At 46.1% G+C, this 15,757-nt stretch overlaps 2 protein-coding genes across 6 annotated transcripts in view; one reads left to right on the top strand and one right to left on the bottom strand.

Annotated features, from left to right (window-relative positions):
• The window catches only part of GYS2 (glycogen synthase 2), a 184,238-nt gene that overhangs the window by 13,669 nt on the left and 154,812 nt on the right, over nucleotides 1-15,757 (bottom strand). The gene's annotated exons all lie outside the window — the stretch shown is intronic.
• Nucleotides 1-15,757, top strand: part of DNAI7 (dynein axonemal intermediate chain 7) — an 86,186-nt gene that overhangs the window by 57,110 nt on the left and 13,319 nt on the right. For 3 of the 4 annotated variants that reach the window (XM_082238837.1, XM_082238831.1, XM_082238830.1), the window contains 8 exons: nucleotides 1,550-1,634; nucleotides 1,874-1,965; nucleotides 5,412-5,513; nucleotides 6,099-6,236; nucleotides 6,663-6,809; nucleotides 8,139-8,242; nucleotides 9,094-9,367; nucleotides 14,948-15,059. In XM_082238837.1, the coding sequence (XP_082094963.1) occupies nucleotides 1,550-1,634; nucleotides 1,874-1,965; nucleotides 5,412-5,513; nucleotides 6,099-6,236; nucleotides 6,663-6,809; nucleotides 8,139-8,242; nucleotides 9,094-9,367; nucleotides 14,948-15,059 (1,054 nt within the window). The remainder of the gene's footprint in view (nucleotides 1-1,549; nucleotides 1,635-1,873; nucleotides 1,966-5,411; nucleotides 5,514-6,098; nucleotides 6,237-6,662; nucleotides 6,810-8,138; nucleotides 8,243-9,093; nucleotides 9,368-14,947; nucleotides 15,060-15,757) is intronic. The other variant, XM_082238832.1, reaches the window with a different exon arrangement.

Here is a 15,757-nt window from a genome sequence, read left to right as displayed (position 1 = left end):
GCAATGTAGCACATATTTCTGTCTCTTCTGCTGCTGTCTGGGTACTCTGCGGAATGGGGAGCATGCCTCATGCAAAGGCTTAGGTCATTAATCACCATCGGAGGAGATTCCGAAGATATGGCCGTAGGAATAGCCATTTCAGCTCGGTCGTACGGAGGCTCCGACATGCAATACAGTCTTTGCTTTTCATCCAAACTGCTAATGTTAGGTCCTTCATCCAAACCACCTGCTGCTCCTAGCTAGGAGAGATATGCAGAAGCTCTGGGTCTTAGACAATCCACATTGTTTCACTGGAATTCATCCTGTCATTCTATATCTATATCTATATACATCTATATCTATATGTGTCAACTGGTATGCTTGTAATGGAGATTGTTCTGCTGCAGTCCTGCTTCCAGTCTTCCTCCTCCTGCACTGCTGTGAGCTAAGCCCTGGTTTGGCTTCACTCCTCCAGACAAACCTGTAAACCATGGTTAGGCAAACCTGTAAACCATGGGTAGGTAAACTAAGGACCGGGGCCCGGATCCGGCCCAATTGCCTTCTAAATCCGGCCTGTGGACAGTCCAGGAATCAGCGTGCTTTTACATGAGTAGAATGTGTCCTTTCATTTAAAATGCATCTCTGGGTTATTTATGGGGCCTGCCTGGTGTTTTTACATGAGTAGAATGTGTGCTTTTATTTAAAATGCGTCTCTGGGTTATTTGTGGGGCATAGGAATTCGTTCATTTCCTCCCCAAAAATATAGTCCGACCCCCCACAAGGTCTGAGGGACAGTGGAACGGCGCCCTGCTGAAAAAGTTTGCTGACCCCTGCTGTAAAACAAAGAACAAACCTTGGTTACAGCTCATGGCTTGCCTGGAATGTGACAAACCACAAGCCTTGGTTTGGATGGTATACTAAGGCAAACCGTAGCTTCCTAAACAGCAGAACAGCAGCACTAGGAACTAGAGTAGCTGTGAAGCAACAATGATCTCCCTTTGTCTGCAGCCTCGTTTGTTTGCACTAAAGCCTTATTTTGGCTCTGTGCCACATACAAACCAACTCTGTATCTAGACGTGTGTTTCAGTAATGGACAGGGAAAACCACTGCCTCCTTTTCTTTCTAAATTCCTCCTGTTTTGTTCAGTGAAGTTTGCTAAATGGGTGGTTTTCAAACAGTGCTCCTGGTAACCGTAGAAGTACCTTTCAAGTTAAATTTTTAGGCAAAACTGTTTGCAATATTGCACTATAGACAAACTGTATTCCACAAATAAGTATCCTTACCCCAACATTGGGAATAAAGTAGTTGAGCCCCAATTGTGCTACCGACACACACTCTCTCTCCGTCTCTCTCTCTCTGTCCTTTTTTTCCTAAAAAAATGTTTAGGGGTGCTCTCCTTTCGACTCAAGAAAATCACCATTTTATAGTACAAATTGGGGAAAACAAATAGAGTAAATGGACAAAAGTACAAAGATTCACAAAATGTTTAGGGGTATGCGTCCCCCTGCATCCCCCCCCAGAAAAAAAGCACTGAGAAATAGTAATATATGCCCCCCCTTTTAAAATTCAGTCTGCTGGTGGTAAAAAGAAGCTTAGCAAAGCTGAGAAGATGAGACTGCTGAGAGAAGAAGAGGAAAGAAGACTTCTGGAGGAAGGTAGGGCGCATTTCGCACCATGTTCCCTTGTTAAATTGGTGGAGTAAGGAAGGCAGGAAGCTCCATTATCCTTCTGCTTCTGGATATTTGGCTTGCATGCCTTTCTCATCCTGCAGCCGGTGCCTCGTCCTAAGTCTTCATGTGCTGACACAGTCGGTGTTTGCAACAGTTTGCTCGCATTATTAAACTCCTTTCCGTCTCACTGTTGACAATCTCTGTCCCCCCCCCTTTTTTTCCAGAGCAGGCCCGAGTACGTGCCGAGCTAGAGGAAGCTGCGCGACTCGAAAAGGAAAGGATTGAACGAGAGAAGACGGAACGACTGGAGGCCAAGGTTAGTGCACACACAGAGGAAGTTAGAAATCGCCTTCGGTTGAGTCTGACCATTTGTCCATCTGTTGTCTACACTGTCTGGTGGTGACAACGGAGGGACATTCCTAGCTCTGCCTGAGATATTGAACCTTGGATATTGTTCATGAGAGACTGGTGAGCTGCAGCTTTCCCCAGGCTTTGCTTCCGAGTGGCTATGGTCGGTACCAGGATAACAGGATGATGGTTTTCATGGGATGCGAATAAGGCTGCACAAGTATCAGGCTCGCAGACTCCCCCTCTCCTGTTGTGTGGCTCTAAGGAGTAGGTACATGTCATGGTGCTGTCAGGCAAAGAATGTCCAGAGGAAGGAATTAACTCTTCATTGCCCTGAACACCCTTCAAAAACTGGGTTTTGCCCCTCAAGCCCTTCTAAGTCTGGGGTTGGGCCAGGCAAAAGCTACGGTCAGGCAAAGGATCACAGATGCCGAGAGACAACAGGACTGCTCAAGGTGCCCCGACTATAAAATTGGAGAAATTGAGAGATATATAGCCGCACTGGCAGCATATCTCTTCTTTCTCGTCTCCAAAAATGCAAGAAGGGCTTTTATACTCGCCAGAAGCTCGGCTCTGCCCTCGCCAGTCCTGGAACGAGCCTTTTAAAAAGTCCCATATGCTCAGAGACTTTGCGCCTGTTCATTGGGGGACATAGGAAGCCCAGAGCACTTATTCTTTAGATATGCCTTTTATGAAGAGGCACGTAGTGAGACCATTGATCCCCTGCTGGTGAGGTTTGCTGACCTCCCGGAAAAGCAAAAATTCGACCTTTTCCTTTTAGCAAAGATCATAAGACGACACGGATGGTCGCCAGATTCTGTGTACAGATCTGTAGGCGCAGACCATCCCCCGACTCAATCTAGTTCGTCAAGAAAATCCCCAAATGCGGTTCCATGGGTGACTCTGGGTCATCTTTCTGCGGTAGCTTATCTTAAAGTTTTAAGTGTCTATACCAGTGTTTCCCAACCGGTGTTCCGCGGCACACTAGTGTGCCGCGTGACGTTGCCTGGTGTGCCATGGGAGGGAGGTGGGCGAGGCGGGCGGCGAGAGGCGGGGCGGCGAGGAGAGGCCGCCCAGCGCGGGGCTCTCGCCGTCTGCCTGCGGCTAGTCATCTGCAATGACTAAGGAAGGCAGCGCGGCAGGTTCCCTCCCCACGCCTTTCTTTCAGAGATTTATTGCTGCGCTGGAGGGAGCAATGGGATCCGGAGGCCCAGAAGGACAAAGGCAGTTGCCCACCAGTCGGGAGGAGTCTCACTCAAATGGGGCATTGCTCAAAGGGGAACGTCTCCCTCAAAAGGGGAAGAATGTGGTTTGCCCATCGGTTGGGGGGGGGGGAGAAAACACAGCGCCAGCCACCCATCTTTTTCTGAGCTGGCTGCTATTGAGCGGATGGCAAGGGAAACAACTGTGGGAAAGACAGCAACGGAGGAGCCGGGAAATTCTTGGCGTTGGCCTTAAGGCATTCAGAAGTGTGTGTGTGTGTGTGTGTGTGTGTGTGTGAGAGAGAGAGAGAGAGAGAGAGAGAGAGAGAGAGAGCATGTTTATCAGATCTCTCACTTGAATCTGAAACTCTCGAGGGACCCTGTTTTCACACTTTTTAAACATTTTGAATGGATCACTTGTTTAAAATCTCACCACTTTTGTTTATATGGCATTGAAACGCTTTTACTACTGGGCTATGGCAAGAAGTATTGTCTGCAAATCCAACCTTTTGGCTTTCTTTCTTCTTCTTCGGGGTGAGGACAGTGGAGGTAGGTTGGGGAAAAGTTCCCCAAAACTTTAGAAATACTTCCCCAGTGTATATTCTTGCTTTCTTCCAGTGTCCACTGCTACTTACGGTAACAGGGACACCAAAGCTGGCATTTCCAAAGCAAGACTCGGCCCCAGGCAGGATCCTGCAAAGGTTTTTCAATGCAAACTGTTGCAGGCCACCCCAATCTACAAGTGATGAGAGAATCCAGGGGTTCCAAGTGCCTGCGCAGGTTTTGTTTCCCCAGAATGAAGGTCAGTGGAGACTGTGGTGTCTTTAGAACATATGGTTTTATTTACACATCTATGCAACCTGAGCATAAGATGGAGGGGCTCACAGAATTAACCGAACTTCCTTCTCCGTTATGTATGAGCACCAATCAGACAACTGCAAAATGAAAGACAGTAATCAAAGCTTTGGATCCAGCCCAGAACAAGCATGTCTCTAGGTCTCCAGCTTCCATTCTGCTTCTAGCCCAGCTCACTTACATACAACTCTGAGTACCAAAAACACACACAATCATTTTGTTAAAAACAAAACCAGACAATGTAAAATACTTCCTTTGTGTTTATTTGATTCCTATTAAAGAGAATTACTTTATATATAGTCAATATAGGCACAGAGTTAATTTTTTAAACATTTTCTAATGGTGGTGTGCCTCGAGATTTTTTTCATGAAACAAGTGTGCCTTTGCCCAAAAAAGGTTGGGAAACACTGGTCTATACACTTATCGCATTTATAAATTTAAAATTGTTGTACATTGCTTTAAATGTTTGTTTTCCTTCTGGATTGTACCCTCAAGTGTGTTTTATAAGCTGGTCTCCAACCGTAATAAATTATCTATCTATCTATCTATCTATCTATCTCTTCATTGCCAGAAGTACAAGTTAGGAACAGTCATGTCCAATCGTCCTATGTCTCTCAGCTACTCCTACGCGTGCCCCCAATGAGGCAGGTGCAGGAATAGAGAGACCCCACCCCAGACCTTGGCTTATGTATCTTCCCCACCAGAGCTGCGCACAAGCAGGTGAAGACTATGCCTGCATGTAACCTGCCTCTGCTCCTCCCTCTTCAGCCCTCTCCTGGTCCTGGGAGACAGCGGAGCATCAGCAGGAAATGTGGAAGCACTTGACTCCACACCAGCCTGACGTCTCTCTCCCTCCTCCTGCACCTGTTCCTCATCCTCCAATCCTGAAGTTTCTCCTGCCTCTGGCTCTCGTCTCCCAGCTGCTGCAGGTTCCCCCATTTTATGGATCCTTCCTTCCAAGTCAGTCTCCAACCTTCCTTTCTCTTAATGATCAGTACCTCACCTCCAGCCAGTCCCTGGCAATACACTTCCAATGACAGCTTTAGCACAGCTCTGCATCACACCAGGGATTGCCAACCTTTCCGGACCTGGGACCACATTTGCAAACTGGAGAAGCTGTCATGGGCAACCAAGCACATAAAGCAGCCTAGCACTTGTTTCAGGCCTAATGTAATGGGTTGAGGGAGCACTGCAGGCACCGCCAAGGCCAAGAGCCAGGAGTGATGGGAGTTGTAGTCCAGCAACAGTCACAGGACCATCCGTTCCCCATCATTGAGGCTATGGATTGCTGAATAAATAGCTCTTCAGACAGGTCATGCAGGTCAAAATAAAACCGACCTGGTTATGTTCCATGCAGGATCAAGAACGCAGAGGGATTGAACTTTCCGAAATTCATGTTCTGGAGGAAAACTTTCTGACCGCGGCCCAGTGGAAGTCGAAATACAGAGCTCTCGCTCAGGTAGACGTGGGTCTCTCATCACACAGTGTTAATAGCCATAGAATACTTCAGCTCTGGTTTCCTTAAGGAAAAAAAATGGAATCAAAAGCGAAATTTTAAATGCTGGAGATGTCATGCAGCCTCCTGTTAAAAATATAAGTTTATAACAGCAGTGGAAATGGGCAGTTACCTCAAATCTGGGAGACCATAAAGCATAAAACACATTTATCCAGTTGCCTTGATAACTCCCTGTTATGTACTGAGACTAGGATCCAAAATGCAGCAGTCTGATTGGTCCTAGAACAATAGGATCCAGAATGCAGCAGTCTGATTGGTCCACAGCAGCCACCCAATCCAACTCCAGGTGGAAGTGAATCCACAACCTGGTTGGCCTAGGAGAATCCTGGAATTAGCCAATCACGTGCGGCCCATTGTGTAAATAATGCATATAAAACAGACATTCTGGGGGAACTTCCATTTCTCCTCACCACTATGAGCTGATTAAAGAGCATGAAATCCACCCTCGACTCCGAGAATATTTCACTCCCTATTAATCGATTTCTTCTTTACACCACAGTGAGTATTTTGTGTCTTATTTCCTCCTAGTGGAACCACTACACAGGCTGCGACGGGAGCCCAGACCCAACCATCCCCCAGGATATCAATACTTTCATGAGCTTGTGGAAAGAAGACCCAAATAATGACATCCAGCTTGTTATTGCAAAGGGAAACCAGGTGCTGGAAGTAAGTCTCTGTCATTTGGGAGAAAAGGCTTCTGAATAACACCTTAAGGAGTTCCTCCTGGATCAGGCCCGCAGCCCGTCTAGTCCAGCATCCTGTTCTCACAGTGGCTGAACAGTTGCCTGTGGGAAACCAGCAGGCAGGATTCGAACACAAGAGTGTCCTCATATCCCCTGTGCTTTCTAGCAGCTGGCATACAGAAGAATTGCTGCAAGAAATGAATGTGTAAGACGCTCACAACACTGTGTTTTTATTGCTCCTTGCCAAATCTACAGGAGAGCAAAACCACCCCCTCTCCTTCTCCCTTGATCTCTAGCATGCAGAGTATTATTATTATTATTATTATTATTATTATTATTATTATTATTATTATTATTTATTAATTTATTATTATTATCAACTAATGGAGAAAGTTTAAATGTCTCCTAGCTAATCGAGAAGTTAGAATTTTTCATCATGGACACTCCTTTCCATGAGCTCTCTGCGAAGCATGTCGCGCAGTACACGGAAACCATCCAGCAACTGCAGTCTCTCCTTCACGACAAATACAACGCAGCCACAGAAGAGATGCTGAGGGTAAACAGATGCTGGTATTATTTCAGATCCTTGAGGTTGCCTGTTGCTTCTTACCACCGGTGGGACAGCCGGGGGGTTGTGAATGCAGCGGCGCTGTGGTCTAAACCTCTAAGCCTCTTGGGCTTGCCGATCGGAAGGATGGCGGTTCAAATCCCTGCGACGGGGTAAGCTCCCGTTGCTCTGTCCCAGCTCCTGCCAACCTAGCAGTTCGAAAGCACGCCAGTGCAAGTAGATAAATAGGTACCATTGCAGTGGGAAGGTAAATGGTGTTTCCGTGTGCTCTGGCTTCCGTCACGGTGTTCCGTTGTGCCAGAAGCAGTTTAGTCATGCTGGCCACATGACCCGGAAAGCTGTCTGTGGGCAAACGCCGGCTCCCTTGGCCTGAAAGTGATATGAGCGCCGCAACCCAATAGTTGCCTTTGACTGGACTTAACCACCCAGGGGTCCTTTACCTTTTACCTTTTTAGGAGGCCAGATTGCCTCCACCGGTGCATTTGCACTGTGTAGACCTCCCTGCCACCTCCCTGCTCCTAGGAAGCTGCAAGTTTTCACTTCCTGGGAGGTCAGGTAAGCTGCCTCCAGCCCACCTTCCGCTAGAGCAGCCTTTCTCAACTTGTGGGTCCCCAGATGTTGTTGAACTACAACTCACATCACCCTAGCTAGCAAGGCCAGAGCTCAGGGATGATGGGAGCTGTAGTCCAACAACATCTGGGGACCCACAGGTTGAGAACTGCTACGCTAGAATCTTGAGGGCTGATGCACACATTATGGCTCATTTGGTTTGAATTGGACCTAAAATGTAATGTATGTATGGGCGCAAGGGTTTAGAAACCTGTATTATCATATGGGCAATACATATCGTAGGCCGGATTGGCTGCAGATACTTGCCAGTTATACCTTGGTTTGCAAACTTGGTTTTGCTCCACCTAATGTGTTGAAAGTACCCCCAAGTAATTGGTGTTAGCACATAGAATCATAGAACTGTAGAGTTTCTGCGATGCAGGAATCGTGCGCCTACAGCCGTTCCTGGGAGGGCTCGAACCACCGACTTTCTGGCTAACAGCCGGGCGCACTGACTCATTGCACCACAATGATAGGAAGAAAAATGGGTGGGATCATTTGCAAGGGTCCTGAGATTATGTCAGTTAGAACTCTGGGAGAGTTTATGGCTTTTCTTCCTGTAAGATTGCATTGAGATATTTTCACTCCCGATTCTCTTTCCGTGGAGCCAGCTCCCATTGGTCATTCCAATGCTCTCAAGAAGGGTCTGTGTGCATCACTGATTTGTGCAGCAAGCCTCAATTCTCTCCGTTTCAATGTTCTGTGCAGGAAGCCAGCAGCTATGCAGAATCCGAAAGTGGGAACATGGAGGTTGTCATTAAGGAGAAGAATGTTACATTGTGCATTTGGGCAAATCTCAAGAAAGTTCCAAAGTAAGCGTTTGAAGAGGAGAGGGGGCTTGTTGAAGACCTTTCCTTTTGGCCTGGGAGCCATGATAAGGCAGTCTGGTCCCATGTCCTGGTCAGGTAACATTTGACATATTGATCAAGTGGAGTCGCTAGATGATGGTTACCTAGGAATTAGCACCATGTATTCCAACCTCTTTCGTTAAGGCCAGATGCTCTCTGTTTCAAGCATCTTGAAATCCTGACAAGACAGAAGTATTGTTTTTAGGGGACAGGGGGAAGGCGGGTGTGGGGGACTCCCTGGTCCTGAATGGGGTAACTGTGCCCCTGAAGGACCAGGTGCACAGCCTGGGAGTCATTTTGGACTCACAGCTGTCCATGGAGGCACAGGTTAATTCTGTGTCCAGGGCGGCTGTCTACCAGCTCCATCTGGTACGCAGGCTGAGACCCTACTTGCCCACAGACTGTCTCGCCAGAGTGGTGCATGCTCTAGTTGTCTCCCGCTTGGACTTCTGCCATGTGCTCTACGTGGGGCTACCTTTGATGGTGACCCAGAAAGTACAACTAATCCAGATTGCGGCAGCTAGACTGGTGACTGGGAGCGGCTGCCGGGACCACATAACACTGGTCCTGAGAGATCTGCATTGGCTCCCAGTACGTTTCTGAGCACAATTCAAAGTGTTGGTGCTGACCTTTAAAGCCCTAAATGGCCTCGGTCCAGTATACCTGAAAGAGCGTCTCCACCCCCATCGTTCTGCCCAGACACTGAGGTCCAGCGCGAGATTTACAAAATAGATGGGGGAAAGATATTGAGATGGGTCAGAGTTTGTAAGAACGTTCTTGTGGTGCATAATTGTGTCTGCATTCTTCGCAACCAGGTTCCGCAGCCAGATCTTTTACGATGACCAGAGGGAGCCGTGGAACGGGTTTGAGCTCCCGAAGGCGCTGGCCATTTGCGATGTGGCGGTGCGCATCTTGCACACCCATTACGACCATTTGTCCCCTTTCCGGACTTTCCCTAGCGAGCCCCCAAAGCTGGAGATGCCACCGATCAAAACGGTGAAATCCGTGAGTAGCGCGGTCAAGAAAGGGAAAAAGGGCCGTAAGATGGTAGGAGAAGTTAGTCAGGAAAGCAAGACAGAACATCTAAAGGTAAGGGTTGGCTGAGGGGGAAGAGGGCATCATAGTGTAGTAGACTGATAAGGCATAGTGTAGTAGATTGATAAGAGACAAGAGTTACAAAGCAATTTTCCTCTGTAGTAGGAATGTACGGTTGTTTCCATCATGGCATTTCACTCACACAGCAGGGACTTCCCCTTCCTTTCCGCTTCTGTGGACCCCAAAAATCTATCCCTGACGTTTCCCCAAGCCTCTGTGGCAGATTTTACCTCAAGGTTCACCTCTCTCCATATGAACTTACCTGGACTCCGAGATCATCTTCTGAGGCCCTCCTTCGTGTGCCTCCTCCATGAGGGTGGCAACATGAGAACAGGGCCTTTTCTGCAGTGGCTCCCCAATTTGTGGGAAGCTCTCCCCAGGGAGGTTGACCTGGTGCCTTCATTATATATTTTTAGGCACCAGGTAAAACCTTCCTCTTCGGCCAGGCTTTGGGCTGATTGACCTCCAATGCCCAATTAAATGTGTTGTAGATTATTGGTTTGTTTCTGTTCCTATTTTTGTTATGTTCTTTGCAATTTAATACTGTAGTTTTATGTTGTGAACCTCCTAGAGATCTGTGGGTATAGGGCTGTATGCAAATTTAATAAATAACAACAATTTTAAGGGGGTGCAGGGGAGGGGGGAGCGGAAGTCTGTTCCCTGGTGGAAAGACAGTGTTGGATGCAACCCACAAAGAAGAGACCAGCTGGATGTGATAGAAGATCCATCTGGTTTTACATCCTACTTTTCAGAGTGGCCACCCAGAAACCTCCTGGAAGCTTGCACTACCCCTTTCCGTTTATTCCCTGCCCGCACCAGCAACTGGTGTTCAGGGCTATAATGCCTCTGTCTATTGTTGACATCTGTCTGTCTTGAGAGACAATGGAGTGCAACCTCCAGGTGTGAATTCAAACCACTGGAGAATCACAGCGCCTGCTGTGGCTGCAGAGACTGGTAACTTATTGTACCTGCCGCCTCCTGTGCTGCTTTTGCCGTGTTATCAGGACCAAAGCAACCTTCTCAGGGTGCAAGCCAAACCAGAGAGACAGAAAGGAAGGCTTTCGTGGATTGAGCGGATGAGAGCCATAGTGTCTCAGTTTCTGCATGTGATGCAGAGGGAAGGGAGGGACAGATGGGGTTCATCAACCTGGGAAGGGAGCCCATCTAGGAGAAGGAAAACTCTGATCCTAAACCCCTGCTTCCTTGCGGCTGTACACCCTAGTGCAAATTAATTGAAACAAGCAATGTAGTTTATTGTACAAAACTCACATTTGTTGTTGTTTAGTCGTTTAGTCGTGTCCGACTCTTCGTGACCCCCTGGACCAGAGCACGCCAGGCACTTCTGTCTTCCACTGCCTCCCGCAGTTTGGTCAGACTCATGTTTGTAGCTTCGAGAACACTGTCCAGCCATCTCATCCTCTGCCGTCCCCTTCTCCTTGTGCCCTCCATCTTTCCCAACATCAGGGTCTTTTCCAGGGAGTCTTCTCTTCTCATGTGGTGGCCAAAGTATTGGAGCCTCAGCTTCAAGGTCTGTCCTTCCAGTGAGCACTCAGGGCTGATTTCCTTCAGAATGGAGAGGTTTGATCTTCTTGCAGTCCATGGGACTCTCAAGAGTCTCCTCCAGCACCATAATTCAAAAGCATCAATTCTTCGGCGATCAGCCTTCTTGATGGTCCATACATCACTACTGGGAAAACAATAGCTTTTACTATACGGACCTTTGTTGGCAAGGTGATGTCTCTGCTTTTTAAGATGCTGTCTAGGTTTATCATTGCTTTTCTCCCAAGAAGCAGGCGTCTTTTAATTTTGTGGCTGCTGTCACCATCTGCAGTGATCATGCAGCCCAAGAAAGTAAAATCTCTCACTGCCTCCATTTCTTCCCCTTCTATTTGCCAGGAGGTGATGGGCCCAGTGGCCATGATCTTCGTTTTTTTGATGTTGAGCTTCAGACCATATTTTGCGCTCTCCTCTTTCACCCTCATTAAAAGGTTCTTTAATTACTCCTCACTTTCTGCCATCAAGGCTGGGTCATCTGCATATCTGAGGTTGTTGATATTTCTTCCGGCAATCTTAATTCCGGCTAGGGATTCATCCAGCCCAGCCTTTCGCATGATGAATTCTGCATATAAGTTAAATAAGCAGGGAGACAATATACAGCCTTGTCGTACTCCTTTCCCAATTTTGAACCAACATGTACAAAACTCACATATACGTACATTAGTAACGGATATGACCTCCGCTATTTTTAAGCAGCACTTGAACACAGTTTGGCATGGAGTCTACTAGTTTTGAACAGTCAGTGTTGATTTTTGGATCCCTGTACCACACTTGAATCAGCACCTGAATGAGCTTCTCCATAGTCGTACAGTCTGCAGCACACAAGAGACTTTTGTATATAGCCCACAAATTCTCAATGGGATTTATGTCCAGGGAATTCCCTGGCCAATCAAGTACTTATATTTGCTGCTCTGTCATGAATTTCTTCACCACTTCCGATGTGTGAAAGGGGGCTAGGTCCTGCTGCAATATCCCAGTACCGTCAGGATACCTCTTTTCCAGCTCTGGAGTAACTCTCTTTTGTAGAACCTCAATATATATATTTTTTATAATATTTTATTAGGTTTTATTGATAGAAAAGTTTAGGAAAAGAAAAAACAAAAGCAAAACAGATACAAAATACAAAAATACAAAATACAAAAATACAAAGTACAAAAATACAAACATTAAACACAACAAAGGGAAAAAAACACATATAAAAGAAAAACAAAATTTCCCTCTTTCTTAATCTCTCCACTTTAGTTAACTTATTTTCCTGACTTCCTCACATCTCCCATTTTTGTATCCCTTTTTAAATTTAGTTCAGCAAATTCATATCCTATTAGTTTATCTATTATTAATCCCCTCTTACTTTTTGCCTTATTGCTAGAACCCCTTCAATTCATTTCAATGTCATCAGCATTCAAAAATTTTACAGTGTTTCTGCAAATAAATTTTAAATTTCCTCCAGTCTTCTTCCACCGACTCTTCTCCCTGGTCTCGGATTCTGCCAGTCATTTCCGCCATCTCCATATAGTCTATTAGTTGCATCTGCCATTCTTCCAAGGTGGGTAGGTCTTGTGTCTTCCAATGCTTTGCAATGAGAATTCTTGCTGCTGCTGTAGCATACATAAAGAAAGTTCTATCCTTCTTTAACACCAATTGGCCAACTATGCCCAGGAGGAAGGCCTCTGGTTTCTTCGGGAAAGTATATTTAAATACCTTTTTCAGTTCATTATATATCATTTCCCAGAAAGCCTTAATCCTTGGGCACGTCCACCAAAGGTGAAAGAATGTACCTTCAATTTCTTTACATTTCCAACATTTGTTATCGGGCAGATGTGTAGAACCTCAATATAATGTGGCGAGCGCATCATTCCTTCTATTGGCTGCAGGCTTCCGACACCACAATGATCAACTGACTTTTCGTGTTTGTTTTGAGTACAGGATTATGAGTAAGATAGGAAACATGCTTTGTTTCAGTTAATTTGCAGAAGGGTGTACTCATTCGTGAGATAGCCTTTGGGAGTAAACCTGGGGGCACGGGGGACCTGTACCCGCTGCCTTGTGGAAAATTTTTGGGAGAAGAAAAGGCTAAGGAGCAAACCCGACACAGCTTTGGAGTGTAATCCCTAAAATGGTTGGATGGCGCCTTGTATGCCTCCTTCCGGCAACTTCTGCAGCCAAGCTGGTGTCACATGTCTTGCTCTGCTTTCCTTTGAACCACATCAGCTAGGCCGAGATGGGGGATCTTGCCATCTGGACAGCCCAGGACCTCCAGACACACTGTCCACCCAGACTGTGCACCGAAAAGCTCACCTCTGTATAGAAAAGTTCCATTTTTGAAATATACTTGGAGTCGAGTGTGGATTTCATGCTCTTTATTCAGCTCATAGTAGCAATGAATGAGACTTTCCCCAAAACGTCTAGCTATATATACATGATTTACAGAATTGGCCCCAACGTGATTGGCTAATTCCGGGCTGCTTCTGTAGGCCAATCAGGTTGTGGATTTACCTCCTCCAGAAGCCTGATTGGCTGCTCCTGCAGGCCAATCAGGTTGCTGATTCACTTCATCCAGGAGCCTGACTGGCTGCTCCTGCAGACCAATCAGACTGCTGCATTCTAGATCGTATTGTTCTGGGATTCAGCTCAGTACATAACAATTTTGCTATGGCTAATATCCCATGGACTGTAAGAAGATCAAACCTCTCCATTCTGAAGGAAATCAGCCCTGAGCGCTCACTGGAAGGACAGATCGTGAAGCTGAGGCTGCAATACTTTGGCCACCTCATGAGAAGAGAAGACTCCCAGGAAAAGACCCTGATGTTGGGAAAGATGGAGGGCACAAGGAGAAGGGGACGACAGAGAATGAGATGGTTGGATGGTGTTCTTGAAGCTACTAGCATGAGTTTGATCAAACTGCGGGAGGCAGTGGAGGACAGAAGTGCCTGGCGTGCTCTGGTCCATGGGGTCACGAAGAGTCGGACACGACTAAACGACTAAACATAACATAAATATCCATGGATAGACCTGTCCTATGTGAATTAGCCTCCCCCCCCCCACTTTAAAAGCCATCTAAACTAACAGTTATCATCACGTCTTCACGGCATCACGTCTTTGCTTTTGCATTGTGTAAAGAAATCCTTTATTTTGTATGCCCTGAACTTCCTGCCATTAAATTTCATTGGATAACTCTGTGTGGTAATATTACGCAGTGGAGTAGGTACTGGTACTGTGAGATTCTGGCCCCCTCCCCCCCCCCACTTTTGGGGATGTGTAATAAAGGGGGAACATTTTGCCAACTGGTTTCCACAGTTCTCCAAGAGATATTCTGTACCCTTAGATCTTCTGTTGTGTTTACTAAACTATGTAAAAGAGCACGCAAGAGTAAACCAACGAGATCAGGCTCTCTACTTCATGAGCCTAGATGGAATACCTGGCTTATGCCAAGGTGTGTGTGAGAGAGAGCAAGAAATCAGATGAATAAATTCGATTTAATGAGGAAGTTAAATATTGTTAAACTAGAGGCTCTCCTTAAGGAAGCAGAGAGGTTTAGCAGAAGTATTTGTGAGTGGAACCTGGTATCTTGCATCAACGGAGAGTTGGGAATTTCAGGGCAGGGAATTGATCATGTGCACCTATGTGGACATGAAATTAAGGTATTCAGGGAAAATTCAAAAGCTTTAAACAAAATGAAGAACACGTCAGATACCAATTGAAGTACCTGCAGCCTTTTAGTTTCATTGGCATCTATCTATAACATTTTATTTTTTTGCTCTGTAAAGGTAAAATGGTTAATTTTTTTATATAAAAGATTAAAAAATTAGTTCTTTAACTATGGACGTTCTTAATATTTTGGACATGTAGATTGTGTATTGATAATCTGCACTAGTAAAGTTTATTTGAAAATGACTGCAGAGATGAAGTCAAGACCCTAGCCCTCATGTGCCCTGAGAAGTTTCCCATCCACAGTTCCCCTAACGAACGATCTAGCAGGCCAGCATCTGCAGCAAGGTGTTTGTTTATTGTTTTCAGAGTGCCTTGCATAATTCCTCCATCTCTGAAATGAAGGGCACCAGCGAAAAGGAGGGGAGTGTGGACAAAGTTTTTGACAAGAGCGCCAGCATCTTGAAATCTGTTTCCAGAGGTACTCGGTCAAGCTTTCTGTGCGCTGACTGCTGAATAATGGCATCGGTTTAAAGCAGGGATGAGGATGTAGTCAAGGAATCGCAAAACTATAGAAGCAGAGCGTCATCTAGTCCAACCCCCTGCGATGCAGGAATCTTTTGCCCCATCCATGTGGGGCTCAAACCCACAACCCTGAGATTAAAAGTCTCATGCTCTACTGACTGAGCTGTTCCAGGACTGGCCCGTGTGTTGCTGGACTCCAGTTCCCCATCGTCCCTGGCATCTGTAGACATGATAATATAATAATAATAATTTATTATTTATACCCTGCCCCTCTGGCTGGGTATTCCCTGCCACTCCGGGCGGCTTCCAACAAAGTATTAAAATACAGTAGTCTGTTAAACATTAAAAGCTTTCCTAAAGAGGGCTGCCTTCATATGTCTTCTAAAAGTCTGGTAGTTCTTATTCTCTGGTGGGAGGGCGTTCCACAGGGCGGGTGCCACAACCGAGAAGGCCCTCTGCCTGGTTCCCTGTTATAACAAGTAAACATAGAGTGGTGGTTTGTCTTCCCCAGCCACTCTGGGCAGCTTCCAACAAAGTATTAAAATCTGTTAAATATTAAAAACTTAAAGTCTGTTAAATATTTAAAGTCTGTTAAATATTAAAAACTTCTCTAAACAGGGCTGCCTTCAGATGTCTTTTAAAGATAAGATAGCT

The sequence above is a fragment of the Podarcis vaucheri genome (genome assembly GCF_965113315.1).
Source record: "Podarcis vaucheri genome assembly, chromosome: 10".
Taxonomy (NCBI): domain Eukaryota; kingdom Metazoa; phylum Chordata; class Lepidosauria; order Squamata; family Lacertidae; genus Podarcis; species Podarcis vaucheri.
Note: the sequence above shows the minus strand (reverse complement) of the source record. Positions and strands in the feature narration are given on the sequence as shown.